The sequence below is a fragment of the Symphodus melops genome (assembly GCF_947650265.1).
Source record: "Symphodus melops genome assembly, chromosome: 6".
Lineage (NCBI taxonomy): Eukaryota > Metazoa > Chordata > Actinopteri > Labriformes > Labridae > Symphodus > Symphodus melops.
Window position 1 is genome coordinate 22,521,274 of NC_136696.1, and position 19,593 is coordinate 22,540,866.

The following is a 19,593-nucleotide window of genomic DNA, read 5'->3' on the forward strand; positions in this document are numbered from 1 at the left end:
CAGCTTGGTTCAGAATTGAGTTTGGCTCGCCACAGAAATGAGAGGTTTTAGCCATACAGTGGTTTACATTCACACACTAGAGTTAGAAAAAAAAAAAAAAAAACCTTTCCTGACAGGGTCCTGGGGAATCAGCTCTTCTTTTGCCCTCACTCTCATCTGTGTTTGTTCTTCTGCTTATTTTTGTGAAAACGTTTAACTGAAAGGATATAAGCTGCATTATTTCCTGCTCTCTGAACAAGTTGTCTTGTAAAAGCTTTTCAGTACAATATCATGGCCGATATGTCGAAATATTGGTCCATGTTTTTTAACAATTCTTTACAGGATACACATTTCAATGTACAGTCATGCTCATCACTGTCTTTTTCTGTGTCTGAACAGGATGCCAGCTGCTAGCACCATGACTGGTGGGAGGGCCCTGCTGCTCTGTACAAACACTGACAACTGTATCTACCAATCAGTTAACGGGTAGGTGCCTCAAACCCAATAAGTACTCATTCATTGTTTAAAAGCTAGCCTACAAAACTGTTTGTGCTACAGCAAACGCTACGATAACGCATGTTTTTGGACATCTTATTGTGAAATGAAACACTGGTGAAGACATTACATCACATGGATCTCACAACATTGGCTGCTTGGTTTTTCTTGCACCACTGGTCCTCATTGTAAAATTTGCCATACTGCTGATTTCTGTTGTAGTATAGCAATGTCAGATTGTTTTATTTGACAAAGATCAACATTATATTCTTGTTTTTTCTTGGCCTTTTATTGATAAATGTAGTTATGAACCTTTGAGTTTTGAGTTTTATGGATGGCCGACTTGGCCAGGACACTCTCAATGAGGTTCTACTGTTTAAATAAATCTGAAGAAGAAGGGGTTAAACCTTTGTGGAATTTGATCCACACTCAAAGTGAGTCAAGCTCTTTGATTTGAACCATTCCTGTTACCTTTACCTTTTGAATCTTCCAACTTTTTGTAACAGCCCTTTAAGGTCTGATCAGAAACATTGTTCCTCAGGCATGAAGCTGAAATCACAGCAAAACTGTATTTGATATCATGATTCTTCTTCAACTTTCAGTGAAGTAGATCTTGTTATCGAGGCCAAATGTAACAACAATGTTAAGACAGTTAAGAAGTTCACTTTTCTTTTCCATCCTATACCTCTTCTAGTTTTCCAAAGCACGTTTTCTAACCTCAAATGCACTTTTCCCATAACCATAAAACGGGTCTCTGCTGCTGTTAAGCACACTTGAAACACCTCTTTCCATTGGGGTTAGCAAGGAAACAACAGCAGGACTAGAATGCAGAGCAGGGCAGAGTTGGCCATCTGGCATCTGGATACTGTTACTGCCCCCCTGCTGCCATTGTCTGAGGCCTCTTTGACCACTCTCATACAGGTCCCTTCTGTCACCCTTGCAATATTCATTAGTGCTATTTAGATTGTAATGAAGGGATTTTGGCTGGTGCCTGTAAGAAAAGGGACTGTAAGATTTAGATGTTTTGATAATCTGCCATTTTCCGATTGTTCAGTAACATTATTTAACTTTGGGATTTGTTAAATGTAAATCTAAATAGATAATATCATAATAAATGATCTGTTTATCTTTGTCCTATTCTTTATAAACTCTTTCTTGAATCCTCTCATCCTATATTAGCTCAGCTTGTCAGAGATCCTGTTGTGCCATCATACCCCCTTTTGTCTTTCTGCACTCAATAACCCTCATCTCCATGCTCCACCCATCCTTGACTTGACATTGCATACTGTCCATTTTTATAATTACTTTCTCGCAATCTCTTCTTCACACTTAATCAGCAACAGTTGTTTGTTTTTAAACAGAGAAGTATATTATTGAGCCCTTGTCCATCTGCGCCTTCACCCCCACACAGCCCACCCCTTCATACTCCTGTTCTCCTTTACTTGGCTTTTCTATGTGACCTACTTTTTTTCCTCTCTGGTGCTTCATGCTTAACAGAAACTGCTGTTTCTTGCAAGGGACCAAGAAACAAGAAACAAGGGGGGAGGGTGAGAAGGGTCAAGCTAATAAAACTAAGAGCAATTTGGAGGATAATTATTTGGTTTCCTTATTGGCCATAGTTACAACATCACTTTATATGTCTTTTCTTTAAAGGTCTCTGGGGAAACTTTAAATAAGTAATGTCCCCCAGAGAATTTCTCTGAATTGCATGACCGTTGGTTTTTACATCCACAGCGGTGTCATCAGATGTCACCCAGAAAGGCAGCGTTTCCTCCGTTTGTTGGACATTTAGTCATGTGATGTATGGTCCATAGGCCAAAACTGAGCTTCGGGGGTCAGGAGAAGCAATGAAAAGATGCACGTCTACACTTCGGGCCCCTCCTCTTCCGTGCATACTTTCATCCCCTCTCCAGAAATAGCTGTGTGTATAGCGAGTAAACTTTGACCGTGAAACCCAGAGTTCAAATGGTCATGACCCAGTTATCTTCCAGGAATGACTCACTGCAGAAATTGAGTCAACGAATAGATGTCTCTGCATCTTTAATAATTGCTTCCCCCATAAAACAAAGACCTATGGTGAATAAATCTAGGTGTTTAGACTGCATTGCTTTCGATGCTTGACTTCGTATACTGAGGCAGCAATTCAAATTTCAGTGAAAATAACAGCCCAATAAATAATGACAGTTAAAACATTGCCATTTATGTACACCTCTATGTATTTTTCTTTAATTAAGTACAACTCAGTTGTCATGTTTGTTGCTGCGTTAGCAATCGCTTATTATCAAGAAATGCGTCTTTGTATGATTCCCTTCATGTTTATTAATGTTCTTTTATCAGTTTGCATGTTAAGAAGTATTTTAAATGTGTTTGTTAATCTTCCTGCTGTGTTTTTTTTCTAGGCTCCAGTGCTGTGGCTTGAAGGTCGGGGAGCCTCCGTCGCTTTCGGTGCCCCAGCGCCAAGAGGTGTGCGGGTCACCAGGGGACAAAGACAGGAGGGACACCCCTGTGTCCACCAAGTGTCCCCTCTCCCCGTCACTAAGCCTGACCGACGGCCTGGGTCCTCCTGACGCCATGCTGGCTCAAAGGAGAACTACCACCACCAGTGATGCGCGGACTCCCAACATGGAGAATGGCCTGTGTGGCAAGCTGAACAACAATAAGAGCCCAGCAGGAGTCAAGACTGCAAGCATCCGCGATAAGATTTCACAATGGGAGGGCAAAAAGGAGTCTACCCCTCTTACTTCTTCTGGGACATGTCCACTGAGCATGACACAGAAGGAGGTTGAGACAGTGAGGAAAAAGGAATCCAAATCTTCGGAGTTTCAAAGGACGGACAGTAAGAAGTTTGTCAGCTGGGACAGACAGGACTCAGGGAAGGAGAATGTTGGAAAGCTCGGGGACTCAAGGGCTAAATCTCCTGAGGGCCAAACAAACAAGGACAGAGAAGTAATCTTGGAGAGGGGATGTTTGGCCTCAAAGCCAACAGAACAACCCCAAGACAAGAAAACGGTTTTAACTCATGTTAAGAAACTGGAGAAGGCAACAAAGGAGGTTCCTGACAGACCTTCACTGGCATTTCCAGGAAATTACTTCTGTCCTCCCTCAAAGGAGGAACTAGAAGAAACTGAAAAAAAGGCCAACGAGCCCATTTTTGGAACTTTTGATGTGGCTCGGCATGGAGGGTCTCGGAGGAGGAGGGAGGGGGATCCAGAGAATGTGTACAGTGAACCAGGCGCACCTTCAATAAACCCTTTACCTAAACCTCAAAGAACCTTCCAGCACCACACCCCACCCACTACTCCAACTTCAGGACTAGGCTTGGGGAAGGGACGGAGGAACTTACCTCCTCTGCCATCAATTCCTCCCCCACCGTTACCCACATGCCCACCCCCTGGAGTTTGCAGGAGACCATGGGCAGACAGACCAAGGGACAGCAGTAACAGGTGAGCGAATGCCATCTCTAAGGCAGAAATGCACACATAGCAGTTATTTGAATTGAGTGCTTATGTCTCTATACATATGTTTACTATAAGAAATCTAATTATTATTTAATATATTATTCTGCATTTCCAACACCGAAGTTTACAGTGTTACAATTTACTTGTAAGCACTCAAGTAGAACTAGGATATTACTTTATTTTTTTTTGATCTTTTTGAAACCATGTTTGTCCCATTGACATTAAAGATCAATGATTCTTGTCCCCCCCTCTCTAGCAGAACCAAAATTATGTGTTGTTTTAACCAGTTGTTAATGTTTTTACTAATTCAGGCCTGCGCTGCCAGTCAAATCTTGTGTCTAAGCAGTAGCGCAGCTGGTTTATCACTAGCAGGGGCTGCTAGCTCCTACTGGTAACTGCTATGCTGCCATAATTCTCGACTACCCAGATGTAAACAAGCAAAGTAGAAGCAGTATGGAAAGGCTGTGTTTTAATTTAGCAAAACTGACCTAATATAGCCACTCGACTAGAGCAGGACCAAAGGCTGGCAGTGTTAGCATTGGTGACCGTAGCCACACTTTGCTAGCTAATTTGACATCTTCAACACGCAGACGCTGTGATCATGTCTTTAGTTGTGTTAAATAAAGTGTTCTCAATATTGACTGTTTTAGTAGTTTTCCTAACTTCAGACGAGCTTATCTGAATATAAATGTGTGTTTAACCCGTGTTATTAGTTTTATTCCTGGTTCCAACAAAGAACAAACAAACCAACAATTAAACCTATATGTCAGGTTAAAGAAAACACTTATAAACAGCTCAAACGTCTGTGTATAGATAGCCTGGTCTTTAGATTTTGTAAGAACAGACCTGTTGAACAGTCAGTAGCTAAACAATGTAACTTAATGAAATCATTATTATTATTATTATTATGGACCTTGTTTGCCTTAAGTTTCAAGTTTTATCAATCCATTCAATATTGGTGGAGATTATTCAGCCTGGACCAAAGAGATCGACCAACAAACCAAAATCAGATACTTTTTTTCATGGAGCTTTAACGTGACATGAACTGCCAGATAGTCAAGCTGTCTTGTTTTGTCCTGACCAAAAATCTCACTTAATGAAAGTCTGACATGCTCTAATGGCATTTGTATCAACTGTTCATGGTGTAGTGTATCCCCCCCCCCCCATTCCCCCCACCACCCCCCCGACCACTGTCACCAAAAATTGAGGTGAAAAACATTTCCCACATCTGCTGTAAATCACAAACACAGATGACATCATCCTGTTTCGAAATATCCCAAAGAATGAGCTCATTTGTTGGATCTTAGGAATGTAAAGCTTAAATAGACCCAGTCGTCCTTCCAAAAGTACTGCAAAAAGGGAAGAGCAACTTGCAGATTTGTGTGAGTAATGTTAGGGAGGCCCTGTGCTTTTCAAGATTTTTTAGCTTTGACAGTAAAGAGGGTTGTGCAAGGCTTTTGCCATCACAAATAATGTGTGAGGTGATCAGTTTGCAGAGCTGATATTTCTAAATGTAACATGTGTCTACTAGTAAAGTGTGAATCACAAGCTGAGTCATTCTATTCTGTCAAGAGCAATTAACATGTTTGACTTTTTAAAAGCAGTGCTCACATTGTGATGGTTACAATAAAACAAACAAAGCTCTGTAGCAAAAACAAAAAAACAAGAACTCTGCAGTATTTGAGTGCATCTATTGTTCACTTTCTCCGGTGGTCTGAATTTTTATTCGAAGCTTGGCTTGGATTTGGTACATTCCATACCATATGTGGAGACCTCGTTCAGCACAAGTGTGCTGGGTCAAGCCCTTTGTTTGGCAAGGCTGTCTCTGTATCTTCTGCAGAGTGTAAAGGAATACTTGCGTGCTGCGTTGTAATAGATGTAAAACCTTTCATAAAAGTATTGATTTAACTTATAGACAGTGCATATAAGAAGTGTACAAAGGCTCTTGGTTTTTCAAAGTTTGGCAGAGGCCAAAGTGCCTTTACTGTTTTTATATTGAACAACCAGCAGGGGGCAACTCCACTTGCTCCAAAAATGATTCTGATTGTATTAAAATCATTGAGGAAATTATGCTATCTCTTACTTTTTATTTTACTTTCTTAATGAGTTTATTTTCACTCGTGTGAAGTATTATTAAAGCAGCATGATGCTTATCTTGTAAATTATAGTTCCAGTTAGAGAAAGAGATCATTAAGGAGGGTAAGTGATTTACAAGTCCACTACTTGGTGACTTATCAACCAAGAAACACTTGGCTTGAAAGATAACTCAAATTAAACAAGATGGATTCTTGCAGGGCTGTTGGATTGCAATCCACGTGGCAAGCTGTGCCTAATAAAATGACAACTTGCTCTTATTTGTAGTAAGTGCACACATGCAGGGATGCACGCAATGGTGTATGCTTGTGTGCACTTTATTCTGCTCTTGATGAAACACAGATGTGGCCATTCAGATGTGGCAACGAGCAAAATGCAACATTAGTTTTAAAAGCATCAATATGAGCTCAAATTTACTTAGAGACATCCGTCAAATATCCTTCCTTCATCTCCTGTCTTTGTATTTGTCATGCAACTCCCCTAAATCTTTGTGATGTTCTGTCCACCAGGAAGTCCTACGAATTTGAGGATCTGCTCCAGTCGTCTTCAGAAAGTGGCCGGGTGGACTGGTATGCTCAGTCCAGACTGGGCCTAACACGCACTTTATCAGAAGAGAATGTCTATGAGGACATAATAGGTACAAGTAGAGTTGTTTCTTACCACAATGTAGGTAGCATTTTCCTGTACCCATCACACTCTGCATGACCCTCTGGTTTCATTTCACATATCAGTCATAGTGTGCAGTTAACAGAGGTGATGAGGAGGCCAGGCTGTCTTTGCTCTGCTTTGTTTTTATTGCTCCAATTTTAATTTTGGAGCCATGCAGCTTCACTTTTATTACATTTTTCTACGTAGAAACCTAACCTTAGTTGCTACCTCATTATCTGCCGTGTTGTGCCAACCCCACCTCGAGCCAGTTTAATTTCATCAGGTACAATAGCTGCGTTGTGTGAGGTCGTACTATAGCTGAGGCTGGCTACTTTAATAATCGGTGTAATATCATGACATGATGATGGCATAGAGCCATGGCATACTACTTCCAATTGCATCAGTGTGTCTTTTGCTCTCCTCCTTGATACTGGTGTATAATGAGGGCTCCTTGTTGGCAACAAGGGCAAATTCTATTTGGGTGATTCCTCAGCTTTTCTTAGATCCATTGGCTGCTTTTTTAACAGAAGTATTATTCTTTATTTCGGTTCCCGAAAACTCCTAAAAAACAGGTATAGATAGCGATGAGGAGTTGTTATATCCTCCTTGTCTTGTCAACGACCTCCTCACAGAAACCTCTCTCCTCTACACACTTTAAACACACCTTCCACGTGACTGATATTGTTTTTAAATTGAGAAGAAAGCTTCTTTCACCACCACACTTATTCCGACGAAACCCTTCGATGACCGATGCACAGTCACATGTGCACAGCTGACGTGTGACGCTTTCAGCAGCCAGCAATGCGAAAAACAGCACACTGATCCCTTGTTTTTCCTCGGAGGGAGAAGAAACCGGGAACTGAACGTCTGTCTTAATCCTCCTACTCATTCAGCTCACATCTGGTGGATGGATTGATAGAGCAAAGGAGATACAAAAGAGACTTGAGAGAGAAGGAGGCTCAGGTTTTTTGATAGTGAAACATGCTCATTTCTTATCTGGAGGGGAGGATTGGTGTCTAGAAGTTATTTGCTTTAACTCTGACTCACAGGGAAATATGAGCTGGATGACTGACTTTGGTCACCCTCTGCACATCTGGAGTAGAAACGTCTAAAAACAGTCATCACAGATCTAGAAAAAGCACTTTATCTTCTTTTTGGAAAATCTCCTGTCAGGCTGTTGTATCTTACAGGTCAATTTTGTTTTGTAATTGTTTTTTTTCTCCTGCAGATCCTCCATCCAAGGAAAACCCTTATGAAGATATAGAGCTGGAGAGAAGTTGTTTGGGAAGCAAATGTGTCTCACCTGCCTCCTCATCTCCAATACCTGACACACCAACTAAGGTGCCTGATCACTAAGACACCAATATAACATTATCTAGATTTAAGGCAACATATTGACTAAAATGGCGTTCTTATTTCGCCCCAGCTCTCCTCAAAGCCTGGTTTCTTCAGACAAAATTCAGAACGGCGAAGCTTCAAGCTCCTGGAACTACGTAAGGCCAGCAGGGACACCGGCATCTCCTCTCCCTCCCGTGTCAGCCCCCCTTCTACACCCAGCAGCCCAGACGACACCCCCTGCCTCTCCGGAGACCCGTACAACCGCAGACGGAGGAAAATCCCAAAGGTATGGGAGTCTTGAGAAGCCTCCAACAAAACTAGTGCTGCTCTGTCTTTAATTCATGGGTCCAGCGTATTGCTCAGGAAGGTTCAGAGCTGCTCCACTCATGCTGCCGTCTGGGGATGAGTAAGGCAGAGAAATATGTCCTGACAGATATTTCCTGTGAGAAGTGTGCCTAGCGGAAGGCCTCCCAGAAGCTTGTATTGAAATAATCTTGGTTGGAGTCTGGCAGATTTTGTTTATTAGTTTAAGGAGTTAAAGATGGACCTTTTTTTCCCCTTACCTCCAGATGGTGCTGAAAATCAATGGCATCTTTGAGGCAAGGAGAGGGAAGAAACGCATGAAGAGGGTGTCTCAGTCCACAGAGTACAGCTCAGGGAGAGGTGAGGCTCCAAGTATGAAAGCCTGTTTTGAACTGTTATTTCTTTTTATTTTGCTGCACAATTGTCAATTAAGTAAAAACACATCTCCTCTGTCTATGCAATGCCACCATCAAGGAGGCTGTGTTTTGTTAGTCTTTTAACACTTGTAAGGAAACAAAGAAAGACCTTCTGGTGCAAATGCCAGTTTGGTTCAATTCATTCTTTAAAAGCTTTGTTGACATTGCAGGGCAGTTTTCTTCAACTGCTTTGAATAAAAATCAAATCAAATACTACATGACACTTTGGCTTTTTAGTTATTTGACAGCGAGAGGAAATGGATTGTACCATTGTCATGTAAACACAAGCACACGACAGATTTGGCAGGAGTTTGTAGTTAAACGTTGACCTCTCCAGTCTTTAAGTTGAAAAAGAAACTAGATTAGAAGCATAAATGACTTAATGTTGAACCACTAAAGTATGAAATAGATTCTATTTTAGATGCTCTGACAACGCTTAACAATATTTTGATTAAAATGAATATAATATGGGTTTGATGTCTGCAATCATACATAGAAATGTTACACATGTGAAATAATATGGAGAAAAAACAATTCAGCTGAGACTTATGTGAGTTTCAGAGGAATGGGTCACTTCTTGTTTTAGATGCAGGTTTGAAAGCACTGTGAGCAGATTGGATGTGCTCTGTGAGTTATTTTGTGTGATTGTTTTTTTGCAGTCATCTCATGTCTTTTTCACTCTTTCTTTTCTTTTAATTAAGTGACGGATGAGAACAGTGAGTCAGAGAGTGACACGGAGGAGAAACTAAAAGGTGAGAACAGAAAATAAATGCTAGGCTGTGCCCAGTACCATTAGGATCATGTACTGTAGCTTATGATGTACCGCAGATCATTTTATCTGTTTAGGAAACTGATTAAGATCATAGTGTTTCCTTTCTGTCCATTGTTTAATTGTACAGCCAACTTTAAAGATAAACACTGATGAAACTGATAGCCTTACACAATAACCTCACAACGAGCCTTTGTTCATCTTATATGTTTGCAAACACAACATGGATTATTGCATGAATTGTTTCTTTACACCACCGTTCTCAGCACACAGTCAGCGCCTGGTGTCGGTCCAATCCATGCTGAGGCAGACAGGGCGGTACCGGACGTTGGAAAGGGATCTGATGGAGTTGCAGGAGAGGAAACTATTTGAGTATTTCATAGTTGTTGCACTCCACAAGACCAAAGCTGGAGTCCCATACCTGCCAGAAGTCACACAGCAGTTCCCCCTCAAGGTAAAAGAAATGATGTGGCAGAATACCTGTCCGAAGCACTTATCCAAGCTGACAAACCAAGAATATTATTCGAAGACCAAGAAACTTCTGCAATGCACCATAACTGTGTAGCTGTCTAGCTGGCGGAGAGTGATAATTCAGCTTAAAGTTTATGAGCACCTGGTATGGATTTTACTTGAAAAAAAAAAACCCACAGGAAATTTCACACTTGACAGCAGATCAACAGCAGGTGCTTCAAATAACAGTGCTGCTGCTTCTTTACAGACGAAAGAATAATCAATGATGACTTTGCAACAACGCAGCCTTCTGTGTGCCAAACTCATAAAGTGATGTTAACAATGTCAAGACTAACCATGATCTTACTGTCTTACCGACAATAGTGAATCATTTCCTAAAATCAAGACACAACTGGTATCCCATTGATGTAATGGCAATTCAAAAAAGAAGATAGGCTTCATTATTTATTCCTTTTAGCATGCAGATGTTCTCTGTTTCAGACTTTAATGGCGATGTTTTTCATGTTGAAATTAAATCCATTTGTTTACAAATCTCCGGTCCTTTTTTCATTCAGTTGGAGAGGAGCTTTAAGTTTATGCGGGAAACTGAGGACCAGCTGAAGGTCATCCCTCAATTCTGTTTCCCTGACGCCAAAGACTGGGCCCCTGTTGACAACTTCCCCAGGTCAGTCTTTGTCTGATTAGCTTGCCACAGCACTTTGACTTGAAAAAAAAAAAGAAACACAACAGGGACACAGGAATTTCCCCACAGAGTGTTAATAACTCAGCTGTTTCCCTGGCTAATAGCCACTTGTGAGAGGAGCGGCTCGAAATAGAAATGACCTCGTGCCTTGTAAATATGTTGGTCATTTCTTTAAAGCACCGACGCTGACAAATAATTACAGGGAGAAGTTTTGGATCCAGCACATGACACACCTGTTTTGGTATTAGAAAATCACCTCTCTGTCTTCTCTGTTTAAAATTGGCATAATTACCCCATTCCTCCTAGCTTAGCCTCTCAATGCATACATTGTTCTGGGAAGTGATGATGAGTGTCCTGACAGCTATGGCTAATTATTACCTGGATTGAAATGTTTCACGGGTTAGGGGCCACCCAACACACACCTGCATTGAACTTGCTGACGCTCCTTCCTGTCAATGGGGTCGTCACAGGTCAATGAATACCTGTCAACTCCAGCTAAGGAGGTTTTGTGAGGATATTTGCAGAGTAAACCTGTCCTGAGGGTTTCCCCTCTCAAGTACAAAGACATGCCTTTGTTTACACAAACCACACAAGCAGTTCAGGAGGAGGGAGGTTGTGTAGTTTAAAAAGCTCTAAATGTTTAGAATTTACCAGAATGTTTGAATTATTGTTTTTTTTTTTTTTTTTTTAAATCCACAGTGAGACGTTCTCATTTGTCCTGACCGGTGAGGATGGGAGCAGGCGGTTTGGATACTGTCGCCGGTTGCTGGTATGCTCCTATAAAGTTGTACAATAAAGCCTCCTAATGTTAAGTCAGATAGTATTACCCGACCCAACTTCCACTGTTCCTTTTACCATTTTTATCTTGTCTTGACACGTCTCTTAAAAATTTGGTTGGTGAATTATTTTTTTCTCAAAGTGTCTGTGAAACAAAAGCTTTGCTCTACTTCACCGGTCTAATCCTGGGGTGATGCTTGGGTGACTAATCTTTTGACTCTCCAGTGTTTTCTTCTCTTTTTTTGCCATCTCTTCTCAGCCCAGTGGTAAAGGCAGAAGGCTCCCTGAGGTTTACTGCATCGTCAGCCGCCTGGGCTGCTTCGACCTCTTCTCTAAGGTAGATACAGTCGTTTGATTGACTGAATGCTCAAAATTCACATTGAAACATGTACCGGTATGTAGTTCACTTCAACAAAGTTGCAACAGAATGAAATGTGTTCTACATACACATAACCCCACCCACACTATGAGAGTATGGAGCGGTACCATCCTCATCGCCCACAGAGCCACACCCACCCCCTGTCCGCTCTACTTTCCCACAAATCCTTGAGTCTTGGCTCCAGTTCAGAGACACATGTGAACTGCAGCTGATGTGGTTTCGACAGTTGAAAAAAAAATCCCTGCACAGAGCCTGTGATTTATATGCATGTCGACCCATATACGTAAATATCTGTGCAATGTACACATGCCTTCACTAAAACTGGGTTTGTTGAGATTCAAACATGGGCAAGGGTCCCTAAAAAAAGAGTGAGTCTGTTCTCACAGGACTTTGTAAATAGAAAAACTGCTCCATCTGCATTGCGTGTACTCAGTACTGATGACAAACTGTGTTTCATCTGTATCAAATCACTACACTAAAGTTTAATGAGGTCCAGATGTGTACAGTGTGTGTTTAGAGGGGTACACATGATGGGTTCAGGCTGTTAGCTATTTGTTGTATTCACTTTTGACAGTATTTAACTGTCTCCACTTCCCACACACTGATGGCACATACATCTATAGCAATGGATATCAATGCCAATAAGATTACTGATTGTTATCAGATACATATTCACTCTTCTATCACAGTTCAATGGGATTGACCTGGCTCAATAAAGGTTAAAGGTCACATTTATGCATTTCACCATGTTTTTCTAACACTAATATGTGTCCCTATCCTGTCTATAAACACCCCCAATTATGTAAAAAGTCCATCCTGTCTATCTTTTGCCTGCTCCACTTTTCAGACAATGTGTTGCTTGGGCGTCTATAGATTTTCCCTTAATGACATCACAAAGGGCAGTAGCCCCTCCCCCAGGTGGAAGACACTCCCACAGCTCGGTGTTTGTTCTGCCCTCTGAGTCTACCTTCTTACCGTAAATAATTGGAAATGGTGCCAGAAAGCCCGAGCCACCTAAGTTCTTCCAGAGAGGGCCGTGGTCAGACAGCTCATTTGTATTTAAAGGAACAGACACAGAAACAGCTGAGCAGCACTGAAATAGAGGCGTTTTTAGGCATGATCAAATACAGGATAAGAGTGGATTTATAACAAGAAACTTCAATAACATATTTTGGTGAGCTGTACTGATTGAAGAGGCCTAAGTATTATGTGACCTTTCCATAATTACTTAAATAGTCAGTATTGTATTGATATTTAAAGCTGTGACGAGGACTATAGCTTTTGCACATGGCGCTCTGTGATTTCTGGTGTTTAAGATACAGAGCCATGTTCTTTGTGTTTTTCAGATTTTGGATGAAGTGGAGAAAAGGAGGGCTATTTCTCCTGCTCTGGTGCAACCTTTCATGAGAGGCATAATGGAGGCTCCTTTTCCAGCTCCAGGAAGAACCATCACTGTCAAAAACTTCTTACCTGGTTCTGGGACGGAGGTGAGAATATTCTTGAAGGTTAAATGAACGTATTTAGAAATAATTAGACCACATCAGTGTCTTTATTTGTACACATGGAGTGCAAACGACGAAATCTAACGGTCTTCATTTTTTGTCCCGCTGACTTTCTCGTTTTTTTCCTACAGGTGATAGAGTTATGTCGGCCCTCAGATTCTCGTCTGGAACATGTGGACTTCGAATGTCTCTTCTCCTCCCTGAGTCTACGTCTCCTCCTGCGAGTGTTTGCCTCTCTGCTCCTGGAGCGCAGGGTCATCTTCACTGCTGACAAACTCAGGTGGGCTCCAGGATCATGTAGTTAGAGAGCACTGCGTTTAGTCTGCTCCCTAATACAAAGATCACGTTAAGTCTTAACTTGTTGTTAAGGCAACAAGTGTCATTAAGATGGGGTCATTGCAGAGTTTTCATTTCATCTGTTGGGATTAGATTTTTCGAGGGAAGAAATAAAAAACTTTGAGTTTGAAAGATGTGGCGGAGAGACAAACAGCCTGAGCAAAAAGAAGATCCTGACAGAGTATGAAAGGAAGGAATGCTGTTGTGTTATACAGTCGCCTGGGGAACAATCACTTCTCCTCTGGAAAACTGTCATAGACGCCAGAGAGAAGGAGTGAGGTTTCAGAGGATGACTCAAGATCGAACACGTGTGCACAATGACGTCATCACACCCACACAGTCCACTTTAGCCCCCTGACTGTTTCTTACTGTTGTAGCGCACCTGGTCAACATGTGGGCTTAGCACAATCAGCTTCATTCTGTCTTGATTTGTTTCTACTTTTACCAGTTTCAATGCTATACAATCCTGTTTTTTTTCCCTCCATGTTTATGTTCCCAGCTTTCTACTGTTGTGCAGAAAGTAGCCTTGGAAGCATTTCTCACCAGAGCTCCGAAGCAGAACACGTCGTGGTTGCACATTTTCTGCCCTAGACTGGAAACTTGGCCTCCTCAATTAATTTTTTAATGAATTAAGTGTGAGCATATGCACACCCGGGAGACATTAACTTAACAGCATGGGGTTGAGTGTGTTTGCTACTGCTGTATAGTTTTTATACGCATTACATCACTCTCCTCCGAGAGATGCATTAAAAAATGTTCTCATGGTAATAATGGTCTTGTTTGGAGCAACAGGAATAAACTTTTAACATCTTGTTCCAAAATAAGGAAAAGGTGGAGGAGAGGTTATTGTCTTAAGGGGTTGTTCAGTGCCCTCTTGTGGTAAACACTCGACGTGTTCATTTCTCAACCACAGAAAATCCGTCATGAGTACCATCTTTTTTTAAGTTTTATGTACAATATTTAAGCTGTCTTATTTTCTAACAACTTCGTTTATAGTTCCAGAATAACAAGTGAATGGACATTTTGGTAGGCTTGCTCATGATACCAAACTAATAATGTGATTATAATGTCCAGTCATGTGACCAGTATTTATAATATCTGAGCATGTTGTAATAGGCAGTGTTTGGGGGCTTATCTGAACTTTTCTACAGTTTTCACTGTTTAATATCTCTCTTTCCACAGCACCTTGTCTCAGTGTTGTCATGCAGTAGTGGCTCTGCTCTATCCTTTCACCTGGCAGCACACGTACATCCCCGTGCTCCCTCCCTCCATGTTGGACATTGTGTGCACCCCCACCCCCTTCATAGTCGGCCTCCTCTCCAGCTCTCTGCCTCGACTCAAGGAGCTGCCCATAGAAGAAGTGAGATCCGCTTTTTTCTTTGTTTGTGACGTACAGACGTGTTTTTCTCGGGACCTTTCCCCCTCTGAACAATAGCTGCAGGAAATGACATCACTGTCCCTCTGCTCCTCCCCCAGGTCCTGGTAGTTGACCTCTGCAACAGCCGCTTCCTAAGACAGGTAGAAACTATAGAAACTTAGATAAAACAGCGAAACAAAGAGCCATCCTTTAACTCAGTTTAACATGTAGTGATTCTACCGGATATTATTCTCTGTAGCATGCTAATTGTTTTTAAATCTTTCCCTCCTCAGCTGGATGATGAGGACTCTATTCTTCCTCACAAGCTGCAGGCGGCTCTCGAGCATGTGCTCGACAAGAGGAGGGAGCTGGCCTGTGAGAAAGGAGATCTACCCAATGGTGACTCATCACACTTTTTACAATATTGTCTCTTATAGTAAAAAAACCCCCCAATATGTTTTGATAATATGTATATATTTTTAATATGGGCTTTTAAGAGCATCGCCAAAAAAAACCTCTAGTCATTTGTATGACTTCTATTTTCCATCATTCCTGATCCGACCTCATATTTTAGCTGCCAGGTGCAGAATGACATTTGATCTTCTTCTCAAATAGCAACTTAATCATAGGTTTGTGGTAGATGAAAGACGTACTTTCAAGAGAACGATCCATCATTTCAGTATCAGGATTCATTAGATCTCTGTATGATGATATCCTGAAGACAGACTGGTGAAAATAAAACTACAAAATTAAATATTGGTTCTTTACAAAGGTCGAAATGTTCCAACCAAAAAGTACTAAGTACAGCTCTGGAGCAGAGAGCTGAGTGATGCTGTCATTTATGTCAACGCAATAAAAGGGATGTAGTTTTTTGTGTTGAGAGTTTAGATTTCTTTGGAGTTATCTTTATGGACCAATGTTTCCCTGATACAACATGTATCATTCATCCTGATGTAGTATCTATTTCTGCCTGTGTCTCCTCTACCTCCAACCAGACTCCAACTCCCTCAGCACAGTGGTGTCAGAGGCCTTTGTGCGTTTCTTTGTGGAGATGGTGGGTCACTACTCTCTCTTCATGGGTGGAGCAGAGCGAGACGACGAGTCCGTCTCCTCACCTACGTTGCTCAGCCCCTCCTCTTCCTCATCCTCGTCCTCCTCAGTCTCGTCATTTCAGCGTGATGCCTTTCGCAAAGCGGTCACATCCAAGAGCTTGAGGAGGTTCTTGGAGGTGTTCATGGAGACGCAGATGTTCACCGGCTTCATCCAGGAGAGAGATCTGCGCCGTCAGGGCCTTAGAGGTACTGACATATGAAAACCTTCAAAAGTGTTCAACTTTGTTATCTTTGGTTTTAAACCCAAAGCTGTTGCATGTGATTGTAAAATCTGTTTGACTTATTTTATTCCCAGGTCTATTTGAGGTGAGAGCACAGGAGTATCTGGACTCGCTGCCTGGAAGCGAGCAACGGGGAGTCAACAAGTTTCTCAAGGGTCTTGGTGAGAGTTACACATGTATTTAATAATGTAACAAACAGTCATTTGATAGCTATCACATCAGCCCTTCAAAGCTAGATCAATAAAAAACACTGAGTCAAAGATTTTTCCCACATTTCAACACTGCATTTTGCAGGAAAGCCATCAAGGAACACTTTATGAATCAAAGCAGTGACTCAAATTCAGCATCAACTTAAAGACACGTAGGCTACATGAACAATCTTGTGTAATTTATTTTGAAAAAACATGATTTAAAAAAAGTATACAATAATCCGTACAGTAAGGGCCTGGTACCCTGTTTGTAGATGAAAATCTTCTCCTATGCAGTTCTTTCAAGTCCCACTTTAGAGAACTGTGGCATGTCAAGTCACAGTCTTGTACACGGCTAAGAAGTGTTTGGTCGACTCCCAATCTCTTCTGTCACAAAGACCAGAAGTCCAAATCAATTTAATTGACCAGCTATGTGGACACATCCAAAGAATTCATCTCTGGTTTTACATTACTCTCAACGTTACCACACAGTAATGGACATATACTTAAAATAAGGACGAGCTCAACAATGGCAACTAAATCTTTAAACTACTATAAAAAGGTCTGACAAACAGGGATAACGTGTAAACAGTGAGATAAAAGCGTAGATGAAGCTCAGGTGAACAGGAGCCATAGTGTAGTCCATGTCCTAACATGAATAAATGATGTGTTCAAATGTCCCTGCTTTACACCTGCAGTAATAAAATTCATCCTTACGAGCGCCACAGCTATTAATGGTCCAATAACTTTAAAGTGTATTACCTTATAAGTGTGCATCAAGTTCTCTGCCCAAACTGACTTTTAAAATTGTATTCAATATGTTTTGTAATTTCAGGAAACAAGATGAAATTCCTCTCTAAGAAATGATGTCTTGATCCAGGAAGGCATGGTTGAAAGTGTGGGGAAAAAAGCATGAAGAGTTGTGTGGGATGATATAAAAACTAGAGGGTGCACTCCCCAGATGTGGAGAACGTAACGATGTGGATGTTTTAGAAAGACTAACATGAACTGGACCTGGAGGTAGTGAACTTGAAGGATTCTGGGGAACGACCCAATGTTGTTGGGAGGGGTTAACTCAGCTTGGACCAAAGACCCCTCCAACACAACGTAGTGATATCCGTAATTGATGTTTTACAGATTCTCATCATTCCCTGCAGTGTGTTTCTGACAGCACAATACAGTGTAAATGTTTATTTTAGAAACAGTGTTCTTTTTTTCCCTTCATTGACTTCACATGGAAAACCTGTCAGGAGGAGTGTCTTATTGTGTACAAAACTTTCCTTTACATTCCAAATATTCCCTCTAGGACCTTTTATAAATACAGTAGTACAACTTCTTCATCAGCAGGAGGCTTTTAAGTTAATTTATATCTTTTTTTTAGATAAACTTAATCTCAAATGTATTATTTTAAATGAGTGCAAATAAATCTCATTTAGTTTGTTGTGGGCTTAATTTAACAAAGTCTAGAGCAGACTGTTTGTAGACCACTTTGGGTTGTTGGGTAAATGTACCACTGTTTGAGTAAATCTACTTTGATTGGAGAAAAGGAATGAGCATCAAAAAAGGAAGAATAAAGACAATGTAAAGATGTAAGAAAAACAATGTTAATGTGTGTCACACTTTGGTTTAAGGAAAAGTCTGGAAGTTGACGTTGGATGTGCATGTTAGGCTAATCTGTATTGTTGTGTCTCACAAAAGCAACTTTGTTTGCCTTAAACTTGATTGAGAATGTGATGAAAGTTTATAAATAAAATGATTCATTTTTGGAAATTTCTCTTCAATTATTGACTTTCTTTCACTGATTCAAAGTGATGCCGAGGAACTCCAGCAGTGTGTTTTCCGCTTGTTTTACCGCTGTGAAATTACTCAGTGAGGTCACATGGAGATGTTGCTTATATGAACTACTGTCAGCACTTCTACAATTACTATTGTACCAGAGCAAGTAAGGTTTGAGCTGACAACCAAAACAAATTACCTGGCTTTAATACATTTTTGAGAATCGTTTATGTTGTTTTATGTGGGTTTATATGAATGAAAACCTTCAGTTTATGGTTGACAAAGATTTAAAGGTGTAGGGTGTAAGATATCAGGTATCCACTGACAGATTAAAGAGTAGAAAAAAAATATATTTTTTTAATTATGTATTTATAAAAATAAATTATGTTTTTCATTGTGTCCGCTTGCCAAAGAAATGAACTTCTATGATTTCACTTTATAGTTAGCTTCATATCTTCAGGGAACTTGATAAGAGTCTCCTGTGTTTTATTCAGTGGATTCCCAAACTGTGTGGCATGCAACCCCCAGAATGAGGGTGCCAGAGATTGGGGATACTCACTGTCACTGGTAAAGTATTAAACATTGTGCAAAGCCACTTAAAGGCATTTTCAAACACAGACTTTAGAACAACACAAAACAAAGAGACATTATTTTATTAGTTTATTGTAACCAAGTAATCTCTATGTGTAGTCTGTTACTCTGATCGGAGAGACAATATGTGCACCTTCAGTGTTGCTCTCATCTGAACAATTACATTTTGAGATTTTTTTTACGTTACATGTCATACCTACAAATATCCACTAGAGGGCTCTGTTACCAAGTTTTTGTTGTCTTGTCCTTCAGAGTCCAAAGTTCAGAATCACAATAGACAACCTGCAGGACGTCCATGACCTGCACAACATAACCAAGTCTAACAACGAGTCCTTTGTCTGCTTATGCAAGAGTAAACACAGAGGAACCTAAATAAGTCCAAAACGGGTTATTCAGAACATCTTTTAAAACTAGAACACTTAAAAAAATAAAATACTGAAAAAATGGTTTTCTTTGCATCAGTCTGCTGTAATACAAACTTAAGACATGTCTCTAAAGTGAAGTGACAAAGAAAGTTTATCTTAAAAAAAACAAAAACAATAATAAATCCAATATTACTCATTCAATAATAGCAGAAAAAATGCAATACAGTTTTGCACATTTGGGAAAAAAGAAATAAATCGGGAGTTAAATTGGAAATTCAGTTCAAAAGTTGTTTTTTACAACTAAAGGTCCAGATAAAAGACAACCTGGGGACAGCG

At 40.7% G+C, this 19,593-nt stretch overlaps 1 protein-coding gene across 1 annotated transcript in view; it reads left to right on the forward strand.

Annotated features, from left to right (window-relative positions):
• LOC306825850 (DENN domain-containing protein 2A) overlaps nt 1-16,521 on the forward strand; it is a gene marked incomplete at its 3' end in the record, with an annotated part of 31,821 nt that extends 15,300 nt beyond the window's left edge. The window contains exons 2-19 of the mRNA XM_079346804.1: nt 379-465; nt 2,874-3,917; nt 6,536-6,663; nt 7,903-8,015; nt 8,101-8,298; nt 8,582-8,675; nt 9,433-9,483; nt 9,767-9,954; nt 10,526-10,635; nt 11,353-11,422; nt 11,690-11,767; nt 13,156-13,296; nt 13,443-13,591; nt 14,830-15,007; nt 15,124-15,165; nt 15,298-15,403; nt 16,000-16,302; nt 16,412-16,521. Coding sequence (XP_079202930.1) covers nt 380-465; nt 2,874-3,917; nt 6,536-6,663; nt 7,903-8,015; nt 8,101-8,298; nt 8,582-8,675; nt 9,433-9,483; nt 9,767-9,954; nt 10,526-10,635; nt 11,353-11,422; nt 11,690-11,767; nt 13,156-13,296; nt 13,443-13,591; nt 14,830-15,007; nt 15,124-15,165; nt 15,298-15,403; nt 16,000-16,302; nt 16,412-16,521 — 3,189 coding nt within the window. The 5' untranslated portion in view covers nt 379. The remainder of the gene's footprint in view (nt 1-378; nt 466-2,873; nt 3,918-6,535; nt 6,664-7,902; nt 8,016-8,100; nt 8,299-8,581; nt 8,676-9,432; nt 9,484-9,766; nt 9,955-10,525; nt 10,636-11,352; nt 11,423-11,689; nt 11,768-13,155; nt 13,297-13,442; nt 13,592-14,829; nt 15,008-15,123; nt 15,166-15,297; nt 15,404-15,999; nt 16,303-16,411) is intronic.
• Between the last annotated feature and the right edge of the window lie 3,072 nt (nt 16,522-19,593).